The sequence below is a fragment of the Sparus aurata genome, chromosome 3, assembly GCF_900880675.1.
Source record: "Sparus aurata chromosome 3, fSpaAur1.1, whole genome shotgun sequence".
Lineage (NCBI taxonomy): Eukaryota > Metazoa > Chordata > Actinopteri > Spariformes > Sparidae > Sparus > Sparus aurata.
This window is the reverse complement of record NC_044189.1, coordinates 13,294,830-13,311,871: the sequence shown is the minus strand read 5'-3', so window position 1 is coordinate 13,311,871 and position 17,042 is coordinate 13,294,830. Positions and strand designations below refer to the sequence as shown.

General features: G+C 44.7%; 1 protein-coding gene across 7 annotated transcripts in view; it reads right to left on the bottom strand.

The window, feature by feature from the left end:
- The window catches only part of csmd3b (CUB and Sushi multiple domains 3b), a 376,450-nt gene extending 372,661 nt beyond the window's left edge, over window positions 1-3,789 (bottom strand). For all 7 annotated transcript variants that reach the window (XM_030411810.1, XM_030411811.1, XM_030411812.1 and 4 more), the window contains exons 1-2: window positions 3,442-3,789; window positions 2,306-3,326 (exon numbers count right to left, since the gene is read on the bottom strand). In XM_030411810.1, the coding sequence (XP_030267670.1) occupies window positions 2,306-2,552 (247 nt within the window). In that variant the 5' untranslated portion in view covers window positions 2,553-3,326; window positions 3,442-3,789. The remainder of the gene's footprint in view (window positions 1-2,305; window positions 3,327-3,441) is intronic.
- Between the last annotated feature and the right edge of the window lie 13,253 nt (window positions 3,790-17,042).

Genomic DNA, 17,042 nt, shown 5'->3' with positions numbered 1-17,042 from the left:
GGCCCCTTACAATGATTGGTTACCTGCCAATGGCCGATGGAGTTGACTAATTCGCGGGCCACAGCCAAAATGTAACAGCGTTTGGCTGTGGCTGGTTTTAATTTCCCGACCTCTCTCTGTTTTGTTTTTTTTTAAAGCCTTGGTCCCCAAAATGTCAGCATGGATCAAGAGGACGTTTAATTACACATTTGTTTACCTCTTTATTCGGCCTTTACACTTCACAAAAAGTTTTTATTTGCCCGCCTGCTCTGCCAACTTCTAGATTTACCTCTGACATTTTATTCATCTCAATTTCCATTTAGCCTAAAACTACTCTTCAGCCGGGCCTCAAATATTATTATTATTTTTTTTTTTTTTTTAAATGACGCCAAGAGATCTCCCACGGGCTACGCAGCCATGAAGAGATCAGTGTCAGGATCTCTGCGCCCGGGGGGTTTTAAAAATAAGACCTTTCGTGCCTGAGGAAATCCCGGCGTTCTCGTCTTTGTCTTGGTCGGCAACCGCACGAATCACAGTCTCTCATCTGTCTGATGGAGTGAACCGTAAAAGAAGAAGGGAAAGCTTTCCAAGTAGGCTAGGAAAAGACTCGAGATTGTTACAATCCTGCAAAGTCTGATGGTGAAAAGCCTAAGTGTCTAGACGTTTCCCGCTAACGATTTGAAATCCATAGTATTTCCGCTCACTCAGCCTACACATGATCTCCCTACTCCTGAGGATCATGCGGACTTTGCTATGACAAAATGGTTCTCAACAGCTTCCGGTTGGATTTTTTGATGTCTCCCCTGCCTTCTTGCTCAGTTTTTTAACCCCGAGTCTCCTCTTTCCTGCTCAAAATCATTGTTTCAAAGTTTTTCTTTGACAAAATCAACCCGGCTTGGTGTTTTGCAGAAGTTCAAAGATCTTGGCTTGTGTTAAGCTAGAAACCCACTCTTGCTTGTGTCTCTACACTTCCCTTCTCTTTCCTATCTCCTCCTCTGTCTCTCCCCCCCCCCCCCCCCCCCCCCCCCTTTCCCACTGTCCCCCCTCTACTTCTTCTTCCCTCATTATCTTGGGCCTGCTCCACTCCATCCTCCTCTCCCTTCCTTTTTCCTCTCGAGATGCATTGATGAATGGTCGGTCAGTTCGCGAAAACAACACGAGCCTCCCACCTGATGCAGCAATCGGTGAGGTTCGCAAGGAGTCTATACGTGCATGTGGTGTGTGTGTGTGTGTGTGTGTGTGTTCACTCAGTGTGTTAGCTCACACAGCATTTCTGAGCAGGATCAGAGAGAGGAGCTCAAATCAGAAAAAAAAAAGCTGAGGAAGACCGAGACACAGACCGACAAAGACAGCGGGAGAGAGTGTGCTATACTGTGAATATTTTAACATTTTATTTCACTGGAGGAGCAAAAGGGGGGGGGGGGGCAGAAGACAGAGCGGAGGGTGGTAAGAAAGTGTGTGTGAGAAGAGAGAGAAAGGGGGGGGGGGGGGGGGGGGGGGGGACACACCAGCCATATAGGGCATCTTTTGACAGGAAAAAATGAATACAAGTTGGTGGAAAATTTGGGGGGGGGGGGATAAAATGCTGTGTAAGGCTCAGTCCTCATCACTATAAACAACTCACGTTCTCTCTCTCTCTCTCTCTCTCTCTCACACACACACACACACCGACACAAACACACACTCCCCGCACACACTTTTGGTATAAGCAGCTCACGTTCGCTGCCACAGCCCAAGAGCTACCGCAAGAATATTTATTGGCTACCAGCTCAATGGCTGTATTGAAGAGAAGGATGGAGAGAGAGGGAGAGAGGGGGAGAGAGAGGGAGAGAGAGGGAGCAAACTGAAGCAAGCAGAAAACGAGGAAAAGAGGCTGTTGCCGCTTCCATCCCTCTCTCCCTCTCTCTCCCTCCATCCTCCCTGTAAGCCAATTTTCTATTTCTCCGCTCTCCTCCGCAACACACCATACATCCAGGCGCGCACGCACGCACCCCGCACGCCCACACGCAAACCTACCGCCTCACACACACGCGCGCGCACAGACACCTCACAGACATCCTTTCGCGCACGCAGACACCCTCACAGACACACAGACACACACACGCTCCTCACACACGCGCACGGAAGAAGAAGAAGAAGCAGCAGCATCTTTCTCATGACTGCAGTAGAGGAGAGGAGAGGGGGGGGGGGAGAAAAGAAAAGAAAAAAACTCCCCAGTCTCACCCAAACCGTGCTCGTGAGGGCGTTTATGTCACACTGCGCGCGAGTGCGCACTTGTGTGTGTGTGTGTTTGTGTGCGTGCGTGTGCGTGTCGCATCCCCCTTACCTTGCGCGCGCGAGGAGAGCGAGCAGAGAACGAGACTCCACAGAAAACAGCGCATCGCCGTCATCCCTCCGTCCGTCATCCTCCTCCTCTCGTTCGTCCCTCTCATCGTCCTCCTCTTCTTCGTCGTGCACCTCTTCGTCCTCCTCGCCGGCGACGAGGGGTGCGCGAGAATACTGGCGATACTGTCAGCCTCGACGCATCTTCCGCGAGCCGAACGCGAGCCCTCTACGCTCTCACCGGGCCGCATGCTGCTTCACATCCAGAAAACGGAGGGAGAGACAGAGAGAGAGAGAGAGAGAGAGGGTGAGGGAGAGAGATAGAGAGAGAGAGGTGAGGGAGAGAGAGGCGTAGAGAGAGAGAGAGAGATGGAGGGGAGACGCGTGCGTTTTCCTCGCCTCCTCCTTCTAACACAAACTAGATAAATCCTTCATATCCGAGAAAAAGATGACTTTAGTCAACATCTACAGAGCGAAAACTGAGAGACAGATGGGGGGAGGGAGGGAGGGAGGGATGGATGGAGGGAGAGAAGGGACGGGCGCACAGGTTGCCCCCCTCTGTCTTTAAATCCACTCTCCGCCGGCTTCTGGCGGTGCCCGTCGTCAGTATCTCTCTATTCCGTCCCGTCCCCGTGCAAAAAGAGTGATGGGGAGTCTCAAATCCACACTTCCTCCCGGCTGCATCCCCTCTTCATTCTCAAATCCCCCCTCTTTTTTTGTCGCCTCGCACAGTGTGCGTATCTTCTCCAAAAAAACCACACAAACAAATGAAAAATATTAAAGATCCCCTCTGCTCTGTTTCTGCTCCCCTCAGGAAGAAGAAGAAGAAGAAGAAGAAGAAAATATCTGTTCTGGTGTTTCTTCTCCGGCCAGATGACCCTCCTCTCCTCCGTCTCCTCCTGACTCGCGCGTCTGTCAAACCTTCCTCTCCTTTTTCCTCCCTCTTCTCCTCCTGTTTTTTTTTTTTTTGGCACCCCCTTTCTCACAAACAGCGGCAGGGGAAACGGAGCATCTTCACCCCTCTCCTGAAAAGGAAGAGACATTAATCACTCTCTCATCATCCTCTCATTCATTCGACTTCTCTACCCCCCCGCACACATAAAAGCACCCGGCATCAGTCATTCCTTTTCATTTCCTTACCAAACAAGCCAAAGCAGAGCTCGCTCGTTACGCCGAGACAGTGCTCCTTTAGTTCTGTGTGAAGTCCGCCGAGGAAAAGATAATATGAAAATCCCTCTCGTTGTCAGAAACCAGAGGAGACATGTATCACCCCCTCCGCTCGGTGCACTTCTCTCCCGGTGTAGCGGCTGGCGCGTCTCTCTCCTTCTCCCCCGCCGGTTACTGAGGATGCTGCCTTCAAGTGCTCCTCGTAAGCTCCCGCTTCCATTCACGTGCTTTAGGTCGGAAATAATACTCTGAAATGGACTCTCTGTTCAAAACTGCTCTGTTGTTTTGAGATAATGCTTAGGTTTATTTTGAGCGGCAGACTACGCGGAGGATGGCTGAGCTGTGTGGAGAAAAAAAAAGAGGAACAAATTGCAGGGGCGTCCGCTGGCATTGAGGAAGGGGTGCGTGCCAAAACTTTACCAAAGGTCGACGATTTGATCGAGTGGAAGAGGAAAGACTAACACAAACCAAGAAATGCATCCCCGAGGCCAAATTCAAACTTACACTAAACCATGTTAGGGGACTACCGCGGCCAGCTTCTCCCCAGTAGCCACACAAACTAACCAGTAATGACTTTGCCTCATCACTCATTGCTCCACTTGTCGCCTGAAATGAAATCAATACAGGGAAGAGTTTGGGATTTGGTGGCACATGATTGACGGAGACACTTCGGCGTAGTTATTGGTCCTCTGAAGTGACACTGTTGAGATCTCCAATGGCATCTAATTGATTTTCTAGCCAATACTTGTGTACGTTTAGTAGCAATACAATTCATCTGCATGCTGAATGTTACTGTAGTTAACAGTTGACAGGGAAAATATGTGAACGCATTAAAACATAGTCGATGAATGATCAACGTATAAAACATTTATATGACTTTCCAAATAACAACACACGTGTAAATCTATTATTTATGGCAGTAATTGTGCTATCAATTATTAAACCGCTCCTATATGATCATTATCCCCTAAATATCACATCTTAGCAGCTTCAAGGTGATTTATTTGTCATTATGAAACACGGGGATGCATAGCGAAATTGAAATGCAACACAAACTTACAACACGTATGCTGTATATACATACACAGACACTTAGTGCAGCAGTTAGATTTACGTCAGGGTGAATGTAAACAGCAGCAACAGGATAGTCGTGATAATATGGTCGGCATCTTCACATCAAAAGTTCACGCATATGGTAAACACCGTCCATCCACTTTGGCTGCATGTGAGCGCCAAGCATCAATGACTTGTCCTGCCGTAGTCCTGTGGTCTATGGGCTCAGGACACGGCCCACCTGTTGAGTGCAACAGCAAGATGTGGGATGTTGTGTTGGAGGCAGGTCTCTGTAAAGATGTAGGGTGTTGCGTTTGAGAAGGGTCTCTGAAAATATGTGGGATGTTTTGTTGCAGACAGGTCTCTAATGATGTGGGATGTTGTGCTTGAGAAACGTTTCTGTAAAGATGCTGGGTTTTGTGTTGGAGACAGGACTCTGGAAAAATGTGTGGTATTTTGTTGGAAACAGGTTTCTATAGGTTCTGGAAGTTGTGTTTTAGACAGGTCTCTGTAAAGAGACAGGATAAGATGGTTGTTATTCTATATATATGTGTATATATTTATTTCAGTTTTTAAGTCCAATAACGAACACAATGTAATTGGCATGTTTCCTGTTTTGGGAGTCAAATGCACCTCTTTTGTATTTTCTGAGTTACTGAGGCGAAGTATTAGATGCAAGTAGATGCTTTATTTGACAAGGGAAAAAAATACAGTTGCTATCAAGTCAACAAAACAAGCCAAAGTGCTGCAGTGTACTTAATATACCGTAAGACTCCCCCAAATAGCATGGGGACTACATCACATCGTAACAAGTATGTTTCATCATCTGGAGTTTGCCAGCTGACATTCTGATGGTTTAAGGCCAGTGGAGTTTTAACACTATTTCTCAAAACAACAACCAAGTTGTATTTATTGGTATCATATAACCAAACTCATCACAGCTTCAGTGAGTCGAGACATATAATGGGCTTGCTGATATCAATGCCTGCACAGAAATCTGAGGTGTGCGTTTGACTCTGTGGCACCACAAACCGATTTTAACTACTGAATGAACTGTCTGGGTATCTATTTTTCACGTCGGCCACATCCATTTTTTATTTACCTCAGAGGAAGCTGGCGCATCAGAACCCATCTCCGGCCATCCGTTTCGTGCTGCATGGCATGTGGTTTTCCTTCAAGGTTATGAATGGGCCGTGTTCAGACTGGAGATGATGTCAAGTCCTTGATCTTGAGGCCATCTGAGTTAAGAGAGCTGGGAGCTGGTGGGCGTAGGTTTTTGGATGATGCAACCGAGCTGTTTGTCGAAAGGGTGAGGTTTGATTACTTATAACTGCAATGCTACCATCACTGAGCATGAAATAGTATTTCCACCACAGTCGTTTTTAGGCTAACGTTTACCGACTGAGAATGAGGATAAAAAAAAACAGTTAAAATCAACTTGAAATTCAGAGTTAAATGACTTTTTAATGGTACATTTATTGTCACTTTGTAAAATTAATTTGTTACTTGTCTTCCAAGCATCATTCATGAACACACACACACACACACACAAGCAAGCAAGCAACCAACCAAAGGACTTTTTACTTCATTAGATACTGTAGTTCAAAAACAGCAATGTACTGTCCCTACAAAAGGAGGGACATCTCCTGAACACTGAAATTCCCAGAGGAAAGAAATCACCATATTCAATATAAGCATTGATAGGAGTATGAATTGAGTTCAACATCACGGGGCTATCAGAGGGAGTCTCGTCAGTAAACGGCCCCAGGGGAACTATGCAATGCAGACTTCAGTCCCATATCATAATCAAAGTATTAATTAATGACAGTGTCTCTGATTTTCTGAATAATCATTCTCAGTGTGATTGCAGCCTCAGTGCAATCTGCAGTATTTGTGTGTGTGTGTGTTTAGGGTGCTTTTGTAAGGCGATGGTAGATCCTCACAGGTGTAGCCGTATCAATGCGCCCGTGCGAGGGGGTTAATGAGAATATGTGTGGGTGCGTGTGCATGTGTGTGTGTTTGCCTGTATGTGTGTGTGAAATCAGCTCCTACACGCTCCCTTAAAGCACTCTTCTGCCATCTACAGGCACATTCTCTCTCCCCTTCATCTCCATCCCTCCTCCTTCCCCATCGCCAACCCCCGGTCTTAATGTTTTCTGGCATCATCTAAATATTCATCGCACGACTTGGGGGAGCGTGCGCGCTTGTACATACTGTCTCGTGTGCGCGGGACCTGAATGGATGTGCGCCTCAAATCCTCTTGTGTGCAGATTTGTGGGCCCTGCATTGGCTGTATGTCTGCGTGTTGCTTTCAGAAATCAATAAGCCATGTGTGAGGTTGGTGTCCTGAGAGAGTGACGGGAAGAGAAAGAACAAGCAAGGAGGGTGGAGGGAATAGGGGGAGCCGAGGAGGGAGACGGGTGTGAAGAAGAAAGCGGCGGCAGGAAGGAGAGGGATATAGGATGAGAGAAAGAGAGGGGAAACCTGAGAGAGCAAGAAAGGAAGGTGGCGATAAAGCGAGAAGAGAGAGGCAAAAACGAGCATGAGAGGGAAGGGCAAGAGGCAGAAAGTCGGGAAAAAAAGGAAGTAAGAGAGGAGGAGGGAGAGAATAGAGGGTGAAGGGAAAAACGTGGGGAGGTACAAGATGTAAAACATTTCGATTAGAGAACTGTAGATAAGGAGTGAGTGAGGATGGAGTAGGAGGGTGTGTGTGTGTGTGTGTGGGGGGGGGGGGGGGTGGAGTGAGCATGTTAATGTGGTGTAAAAAATACAAATGGACATGGACATGTGAGAGGAAAGGAGGGAGAGAAGGAGGAGGAGGAGAAAGAGACAGAAGGGTGGAGAGGGTCGAGCTGGAGAGACTTGCATGAGTAATCCACTTTTCCTCAATGGTTCTTGCAGTCGCGCCCAAAAAACTAAGACACACTGAACCGGCGGCTGTAATGTATTCCAGCATGTCCTAGAAACCCAGGAAACTAAGGTTCACATTACCTTTTTTCAACTGTATTTTAAGTCTCCTCCAGTGCAGCCTGAAAGTCGGCAGAGGCATCAGAGTCTTGTTCAAAGTAATGATGCTGACAGAGCTGAACCCATCAACTTGTCCTTATTCATCCCTGTTCGTTCATCGCACACGGTGGTACCACTGGTTCAAGCAGGGCTACATGCTACATAACTGTTCGATTTCTCTCCCCCTCAAAACCTATTTGTTTGTGTCCATTACCGCTCAATCGGTCTGAGCACAGCAATCAATTACTTTTTATGATTTGCGATGACACCGCCCGTCTCCTCGGATCGTGACGCCACCGGCTGACGAGTGCTCGTGCAAATTGACAATTTCTCATCCATATACAATCCTTACTGTTGTAATCGTGGATGGCACAATTACGGCAGCCCCCTCTCCCCCTCCCTTGCGCAGATTATGTTTTGTATTGTGTTTGTCATGTCTGAGCTGTCCTGAAACGACAGCGCCTGGTGCAGCAGGCAACGCTTAAAGGGAATTCATTAGTAACCCTCAAGAAAGAGCTGCACTGTCCTTCTGTTCTCACGCAATGACAATTGTGGTCTCAGTCTGACAAAAACAACACTTTCTGTTTGAAAAAGCTTACAGGGACATTCAAATCAAGTCAAGTCCATTTGAATTTTTACTTTTGCCAAAAAAATCACAAAACCACGATTTGCCTCAGGGAGATTGACTTGAGGGATATTTTAGCAACTAATACTAGACATTGTCAGGATAAGTCTCCATCAAAGTATTTATTTTTGGTTGATTCCATAGTTGCTGAGTCACAGACTTCAACCGTTGTGTGTGTGGTCTTAGCTTACCTCATACACTGCATGATATAAAAACTTCAAACAAACAAAGAAGCATGACGTCTTAAAGCAAAAGTGTTAATCATCGTTCCAAAGGCTGTCACTTAATAAAGCGTGGGATTCTTGCCTGTGATAAGTAAAAAAAAGAAAAGAGTCTAAAACCAAGTCCCATTTATCTCACTGACATATTACTTTCTAGGTGAGTAAGTGTATTTTGACATTTTGACTAGAAATGACAAATATATTATACTTATTATTAATATTGTAGAGTTTTTGAAGTTTATGTTGGAGGGTGAGACGTGAATGATTGTCGAAATGAGGATAGGGGAGCAGGCTTCCAAACGACCTTAGTTCCCGGTAGTTTTGCACAAGGAGAGGAGAGCAAGCTAGCAATTATGTGTGATATGCTATTTCTGATTAGACTTTTTAAAGAAAGCTCACTTTCAAACAATTTGCGTGTTATGACTTTTAGGCTGTTTGTCTATAGAGACAACAGGAAAAAAAATTAGGCTTGGAGGAAGGTTGCAGACGTTGTTGGACTGTCTGGTGAGTTGTAGGTTACTGTAGGAAGGCTACATGTAAATAAATGCAGACCATAGGTGACACGCTGTGTCTATATGCAGAGGGAGAGATAGTGATGTTGTGTATTGTAGGAAGCCGGAAATAACGCTGGAACCAAGCGTCATCAAAGCGGAGCTCCTGAATCAGCTTGTGAAATTCTCCGTGGAGATGCCGGGTTCTCAGAATTTTATGGACCCAGATTGACTGACGGCAACGGGTCCTGCGTTTCCATTGCAAATATGCCGATGCTACACAAAGAAGGCTGCCCAAAGTGCAATCCATGGTGAAACAGGGAACCGATGTTATATATATATATATATATATATATATATATATATATATATATATATATATATATATCTATATATATATATATATATATAAAAATATATATATATATAATATATATATATAATATATATATATAATATATATATATATATATATATATATATATATATATATATATATATATATAAAAAATATATATATATAAAAAAGACCTATGCCTGCTGCTTGAAAGACTCGCCCCTTCGGTCGCTTCAGTCGCTGCCACCCAGGCGACTGCAGCAACGCGATGTAAGCGACCAGAGCGACCACAGGCGATTTCATCGCTTTTGGTGTGAGCGCCCTGTTAGAGACATGGGTCCACTGACCAGGCTGCTGTATTCGACACGTTTGGGAGTGAGAATGAGCTGAAGAACAGGGCATGACAGAAAAGTGCCATCTCAGTGTGAACTGCCTGTTGTAGGTTTCAGAAAGTGATGGAAGTGTTCAGCTGCGGCCCTCCAGTTCTGACACGTGAAGTGCTTTTGTTGAACCACTCTGACTTCCTAAGACTAGTCACCCCTTCAACAATGATTTGTCAGAATACATTTTACGCATGTTATACTATAATTGTCCTCTTCTACCGGCGTGCTCTGTATCTCTTCATTCTTCCCTTCTATCCACCCACCCCAAATCACTAGTAAGTGCTTCAAAACTGTTGGGCAAACGAGACAGACACTCAGGTGTTTGCCTCACGCAGATCTTGCATATTACTGATCGTCACATATTTTGTATGAATGCCATTTTTTCACAGGATCCGCCGTTCGTCACAAGTATCAAGCGTATTCAATGCGAAGGGAACTCCTGATGGATGCGGCAGCTAGGCTCCAGAACAGCAGGGCAGCAGCATCCGCACAGCAGGGTGGCAACAAGTCCCTGTCAGATGTGTATTCGTACTATTTGACTCGAGCCCTTCTGGGACTGGCATAAAGCGGTCACATCTGTAAATGAGCAGGCGGCTTAACTGCAACTGTGGAGCGTAAGACTCCCGTTTTGCGGGACGTTGTGCGAGGAGCAGCATCCAAGCAGAACAAAAAAAAGGGACAGATTTATTTATTTTTTGTCGGCGGCGCGCGGTCCCTCAACGGGATATCCACTAATGAGGTAATTGACTAACGAGGTATCCAATCAGGAGCCACAGCGCCGGAGGGCGGGAAGGCGGCTGCTGTCGACACAATTGAGTGATTCCCATTTCGCAGGCACACACGCATTTATGACCACACACTCCACAACAGAGAGAATATTTGTTCATCACCAGCTGCCTGTGAACAAGCAATGTTGCTTGTGGGGTGTGGGTGTGTGTGTGTGTGTGTGTGTGTGTGTGTGTGTATGTGTGTGTGTGTGTGTGTGTGTGTGTGGAGAAAAGACAGATTGGATATGAGTGCGTGAATGTGTGCGTCTGTTTGTGTGAAAGGAGGGATTGTGCAACAAGCAGCAGCATCATTGACTTTACAACAAGGTGCCGGTGGCTATTGCAAGGCAGACACACCCACCCACCAACACACAGTCACACGCGTGCACACACACACAAACCAGGATTTGGCTCTGATTAGTTTCACACATGGCAGACAACATCAGGAGTATTACCCTCGGTTATTGCGAGGATGGATACAGATGCCACCTGATTGAAAAGAGGAAAAAGGGAGGAATGGCATTACTGCTTCTGTTCTGCAGAAACCCTGTATGCACAACACTCCGCCGCGGTCGATGTGAGGTTTCTGCGACACCCTGATCTTTGAATATTGTGTTCATGTCGAGTCGAAGGCTACCACTATACTTTATGTGCCGAGGAAATCCCATGACCGCTGCACGGAGGAAAATATGGCCCCATTTCTCTTCATTCCTGAAAAGTTGCCTTTCGGTGATTTCACCACTGTCAGTTCTCCCAGATGTGATGCAGGAACCTCTCTCGTCAGAGCAAGAAACTTTTCAGAGAGCGAGCACAGCCGACGCCCGCTGCCGCATACACACGTCTTTTTGACAGTTATGATTAATAATTGAAGGCCTTGTTTGGTAGGAATTCAAGAATTTTCCACTGCATTACAGATACTGTAATTTATCAGAGATGTGGACTTGAGTCATTGTGACTTGGAGGCAAGAAGGCTGCCGAGCCAGTGTTCAAAGGCTGCTTTTCAACATTTGTGAGCATGACACCGCTGGACAGTTTTCGGGAGTATTTCCTGTCTTGTTTTTTTTTTTTTTTTTTTGGTGACTAAAAACTGATATTTTTGACGGGAAGTCAGGATATCTCCAGATGTGGTCGTATACGATAAGGAGACCTCTTGACAACTCTCGTCTTGTTTGTGGCGATCAAAGCGGGGACTTAAAGCCAAACCATGATCCTTTCCTAACCCTAACCAAGTGGTTTTTGTGTCTAAACCTAACCTGAGCTTAAGCACAGCGTCTCACATGACATTAACTAGAAATGTGAACCTTAAGAAATGTAAAGTTTCAACATTTACTCTGGCGATTGGGTTGTAATATCAGTAGCTATAATAAAAATTCTATTTATTGTCAGAATTTTTGATGAGGTCAGATTAATAGGCCAATGTTACTGTTATTTGACCGGCACTAATACAACGTCGATTTCTATAAAGATGAGATATGGAGTGACTTGTCTTATAGGACATGACTTGCCTTAAAGCAACACTATGTTTTTTTTACATTACACACATGTTAACTTTCAGGTTATTTTTCAAGATATAACATTCTTTTGTATAGTTAGCACTTAACAAAGGACTGAACTTGATGCAATCTATAAAACAAAAACGTACCTGGCACTTGCTTGAGTCTTGGACCAGATGACTGGGAGTCAAGATATAAAGACAAAAAATACAGACGACGGTAAAAATCTGACTCATGACTGTACAGAATGTTCCTCGCGCTCGGATGCTGTGCTGTACTCTGTTTTTGCCACCGATGTGTTCAAGTGACATTTATCTCCTCTTGAGTGTTTCAGCCGATAAGAGAAGAATGTTTTGTCACCACTGGCAGAAAGCACATCCATTCCGAAGCGTTGAAACATTTCAGTTTTAATGCCAGTCTGCGAGCGATCCTGCTGGTATTATTGCACGCTGAAGCGAGATATTGATGTGGCGTTTGGTTTTTAAGGGGGTGAAGCGAACGTGGCCTCAAGCTTCCTGTTTTTTTACTTTACTTCCTGGATGGTGGTGATTTGGATGCAATCTGTGTGTGTGTGTGTGTGTGTGTGTGTGGTCAAAGGTGTTTTGTAATCTCTAATAAAGCGGTGATGGACTGTGGCGTGCAGCCATTTTGAGCGAGGCGGACTGAATCTAAGTATTGTACTGCCTGCTCCAGCACCCTCTCTCTCTCTCTCTCTCTCTCTCTCTCCCGCTCCCGCTCTCTCTCTCTCTCTCTCATTCTTTTACTCTTCTTTTTTTTCCAGTCTCTCACACGGCCTGCGGGAGAGGAGGAATCTTCTAAAATGGTTATTTATCTACATCTCATTTCCTCTTTTCACTACCTTTTTCCTCTGTGTACTATCAGAGTAGGACATAAACACATCCTCAATCAAATACACACACACACACACACACTGACAGGCAGGGCGTTTTTTGGGCTGTAAATCCACCACCAACCGAGAGGCTGTCACCGGCTCCACCTGATAAATAAGGAGCTCTGTTGAGTGCGTGCGTGCGCGAGTGTGGCGGGCGGCGCGCGGGTTATGTGCGTTGGGGACGAAGGGGATCGAATTTATGGCTTTCAGTTTAATGAAGTGAACAATGAGGTCACACTTAGAAAATCATCAAAGGAGAGCGAGAGAGGGATGAACACAGCGGAGCACAAGCATGTCCATCCGTTATGCCAAGTCGAGAGGGGAACACAGGGGGCCGTTTGTTGTGGCTGTGATTGGGTCGTGTTAGAATTAGAGGACTGGAAGTGAAAATTCAGCGTCTAATGGTTAGCAGTCCAATCTTTTAATTAATCTGTTTTTTTTTTTTTTAAATGATCGAAAGAAATCAAAGTAAAAAGATAACGGGATTGGAGTCACGTTTTCTGGACACTTTATATACCCAAGTCCAGTATTTACTCTCCATTTATGCTCTCTAGCAGCTACTGGGGATAATATCTGGCTCCTTAGCTGCTAAACGCTTCTTTATGTTATGTAACTAGTCGCTAACTTTGTCAGTCTGCCATTTGTTGCCCGACAGGTAGTGCACAGCAGCCTTACAGCTGCGTTTTTATTAAAAACCAGCCACCTGCTGTGGCTGGAGACGATGCAGCGAGAGCGAACCAAGCTGAAAAAAAAAAACGCTGTACAGCTCTGCAGAGCTGAGGGGAACTGCAGGGCTGAGTGGTATTCAGGAGGCTCTTCGCTGTGAGCGTCCTCTTTCTTGTAGAGGTAATCATTTGATCCATAGTTGAAATATTAATAATAGCAGCTTTAGATAAATACCAAGCACGAACGAAGCAAAAGGTGCCACATGTGTCTTTTAATGCTCTTTGTTTTAACTCTGCTCCTGTGCTTGTGAGTTTAGCCAGTCTCAGAAGTAAAATGTGCACAGTACATGCATTTCATCATAATCATTGGCAACAAAGGAACCAAGCATAGCCCCGAGATGACTCAAAGGGTCCAAATCCCGAGCATGAATATATATACGAGAGTACCTGTAGACTGAGGAGACTTGATTACACATGCGTGAAGGCTCATCAGCTGTAGGATTATTTCCTTTATTGTCCTTGAATGCGTCATGCAGCAGGCCTTTACACGCCGGGCCTGTTTTGTTTTTCACGCCGTTAATTTCTTTCACCGCATTATTTTTTTTTAACTGTTGTTTTTTTTTTTGTCACGAGCACACAAAGCAATAATTACACGGCAAATTAGTGTTTTCTTCCCGAACGAGGTAGATTTTTCAGAGCTTTCGCACCATGAATGAAGGCATCAACCAATCACGTTGTAGGAAATCGACGTCTGCTATTTCTATACAAATATTATATTACAGAGGGCACAAAACTATAAAGAAGAGGTGATGAAGGTGTCTTGGGGGATTCATCAACTGGGACCTTAAAGCGAAACTCTCACCAAAAAGCAACCGAGGCTTTATTCGGGATTGAATATGAGTCAAACCTTCGTGTGAAAGCATAATTACGACGAAAGAGGCACTTTTAAGATTTACCGTAGTTTCGGTTTTGGGCACGTTAATTTTGAACGGGAGTGCATGGGGCAAGACATGCTAGCATCAAAATCGCTATTTTTAGAACACTAAGAAGGCTCGACACAACATGAAACTTTGCTCATAGCATCACTAAGGTCTCTACTCATGAACACGAGCATTGAGAACATTGTTTGTGTACACAGAGTTTATGAAAAAGAAGGTTTTTGAACTACTCACGTTAGCTGCTGCACCTCCTGCGCGTTGCGGTCATGGCAGGCAAAAAGTGTCGATCCCCGAGTGCGACCTGCCAGGCACGCTTGAGGAGCGGTTCGCCATTACTCTCCTGCCTGTCAGGTCGCACTCGGGGATCAACACTTTTTGTCTGGCATGACGGCGACGCACAGGAGCGCAGCAGTTAAGGTGAGTAGTTCAAAAACCTTCTTTTTCATAAACTCTGTGTACACAAACAATGTTCTCAATGCTCTTGTTAATGAGTAGAGACCTTAGTGATGCTACGAGCAAAGTTTCATGTTGTGTCGAGCCTTCTTAGTGTTCTAAAAATAGCGATTTTGATGCTAGCATGTCTTGCCCCATGCACTCCCGTTCAAAATTAACGTGCCCAAAACCGAAACTACGGTAAATCTTAAAAGTGCCTCTTTCGTCGTAATTATGCTTTCACACGAAGGTTTGACTCATATTCAATCCCAAATAAAGCCTCGGTTGCTTTTTGGCAAGAGTTTCGCTTTAAGATGTTCTCTCCATTCATGCTCTCATCAAACCCACCAGACTACATGGAAAAAAGCATTAATTTAGTAACTACTCTCCTGCTGCCCCAATTAGTTACTTTGTTTGTAATTTTGCTGATATAATGTCTTCATACATCTCACCGGATCGGACTGGAGCACCAGGACAGGTAGCTGAGATGAACCAGGTGAATGTGTCCCTGTCCGGTGCTGTTGGCAGTAAGTGCCAATTAGAATGTGATAATATACCTGAGTTGCAATTCTTGCATCTCGACGCACACTATCGCTAATCTGCATCGCAGTGTGAGTAGTTTTGATGCAACAAGTCTGCAGCTGAGTATTTCACATACTCGTGTTGTTTATTCATCACGTCCCCGGTGTCAAAAGGCCTTCAATTGTCCCTGTTTTACTGTTGGTGCCACATCAACGCCCCCGCAAGACCTTTCAGCTCCAATCACTGACCTCACCGACAGCAACACCAGATCATCAGGCACAGGACATAGGTTACCTAGCAACAGCCATGGTGCAGGGTTAGAGCTAACATGCTGCCACTGAGAAGTGGAAAGCACTTTACAGCCCTGGTGTGGATTGTGTCACAAGGGGGTTGTCGCTGAACCTCTGGAGTCTTCATCTATTCCCCCCCGTGAACGATGCATTCATTGCTTCTTATTTTTTTCTTTTTTGGCTTCACCTAATAATGAGATTTTTCCAAAGAGGTGTTGTATCTTTCATGAAAAAAAGTTTTTCACAAAATAAGTGTTAAAAAGCGGTTTGTCTATCGGACCGTGCAGGTTAGATGGAAGTGTGCTGTATTACTGATTCTTTTTACGAAGGTATGATCTCAACTCTAGTTTAAATTGTGTATAGAAGACTTGCGCTTTCATTTCCCTCATTGCAGTGCTGCAGATGTCGGGTACATGCTCCCAATTTGGTCCCGACAAAGACAATTACGTTATGATTAGATGCAAAGAGGATAGAAAATTAAAATCCCCTGAGTTCAATTGGTCATCCCCTTTACAAATGACTCAATACAGTAGAGATACGCATCCACAATGATATAAAATGACACGTCATATGTGCTCGTCTGATCTTAACGTGCAGGGATTACCGTTGCTCCCTGCTCAGCCTTGGTCTAAGCGTAATAAATGAAAAAAAAAAGCAACCTGCAGGGACTTACAGCTGCTTACAAAGATGCCATGAGGATGTTACTGTGTGTGCAAAGATCTTACACCGCGACTCTTATGATTGTCAGCATAAATGCCCCCCAATATGTCAGGCGGTGTTAAGGAACCTTGTAGAGAAGCGAAGCACTCCTGAGCCCCACTAAAAGCCGCTCGTGTTGAGACGCGGCGACTCCGGTGACAGAAGCGTCAGCTTTGTACCTTTGAGAAGGGGTGAGGCTGACTATGTTTTCTTTGTGACGTGCATGTAGGTGAATGTGATTTTTTTGTATTCATTATGTTTTGTAATGGACTTGATGATTTATTCCAGAAATGTCATATTCTCTGCACATTTGCACCCAAGGGTACTTATAATTTATCTGTATGAACTTCATACAAAGCATCGTTTTTTTTTTTCCACCAGGGCTACAGCAAAACCCCCACTGCTGCCTTTAGGAGATTTTCTCGTGGTTTTATTTCTTAGTGTAAATACCTGCACCTTCTACAAAACTGAAAACAAGATGCACTGTTTTTGCAGTTGCAAATTCTTCCATGAATATCACACAAAAGAAGATTTTAAGGAAGCATATTGCTAACACACCAGAAAAAGAAAAGCAATTACCAAGGCATTTTAACATGAAAACTGTATCATTACAAAGAGATAATCTGACATTATTTCTAGATTTTTTTCACATTAGTATGACATACAAACTTATCATGTTGTAACATAATATTTATACTATAATATTTAAAGTTTTACATTGAAACTAGATCATAACTTTTCAAGTTTATACAACTCATCA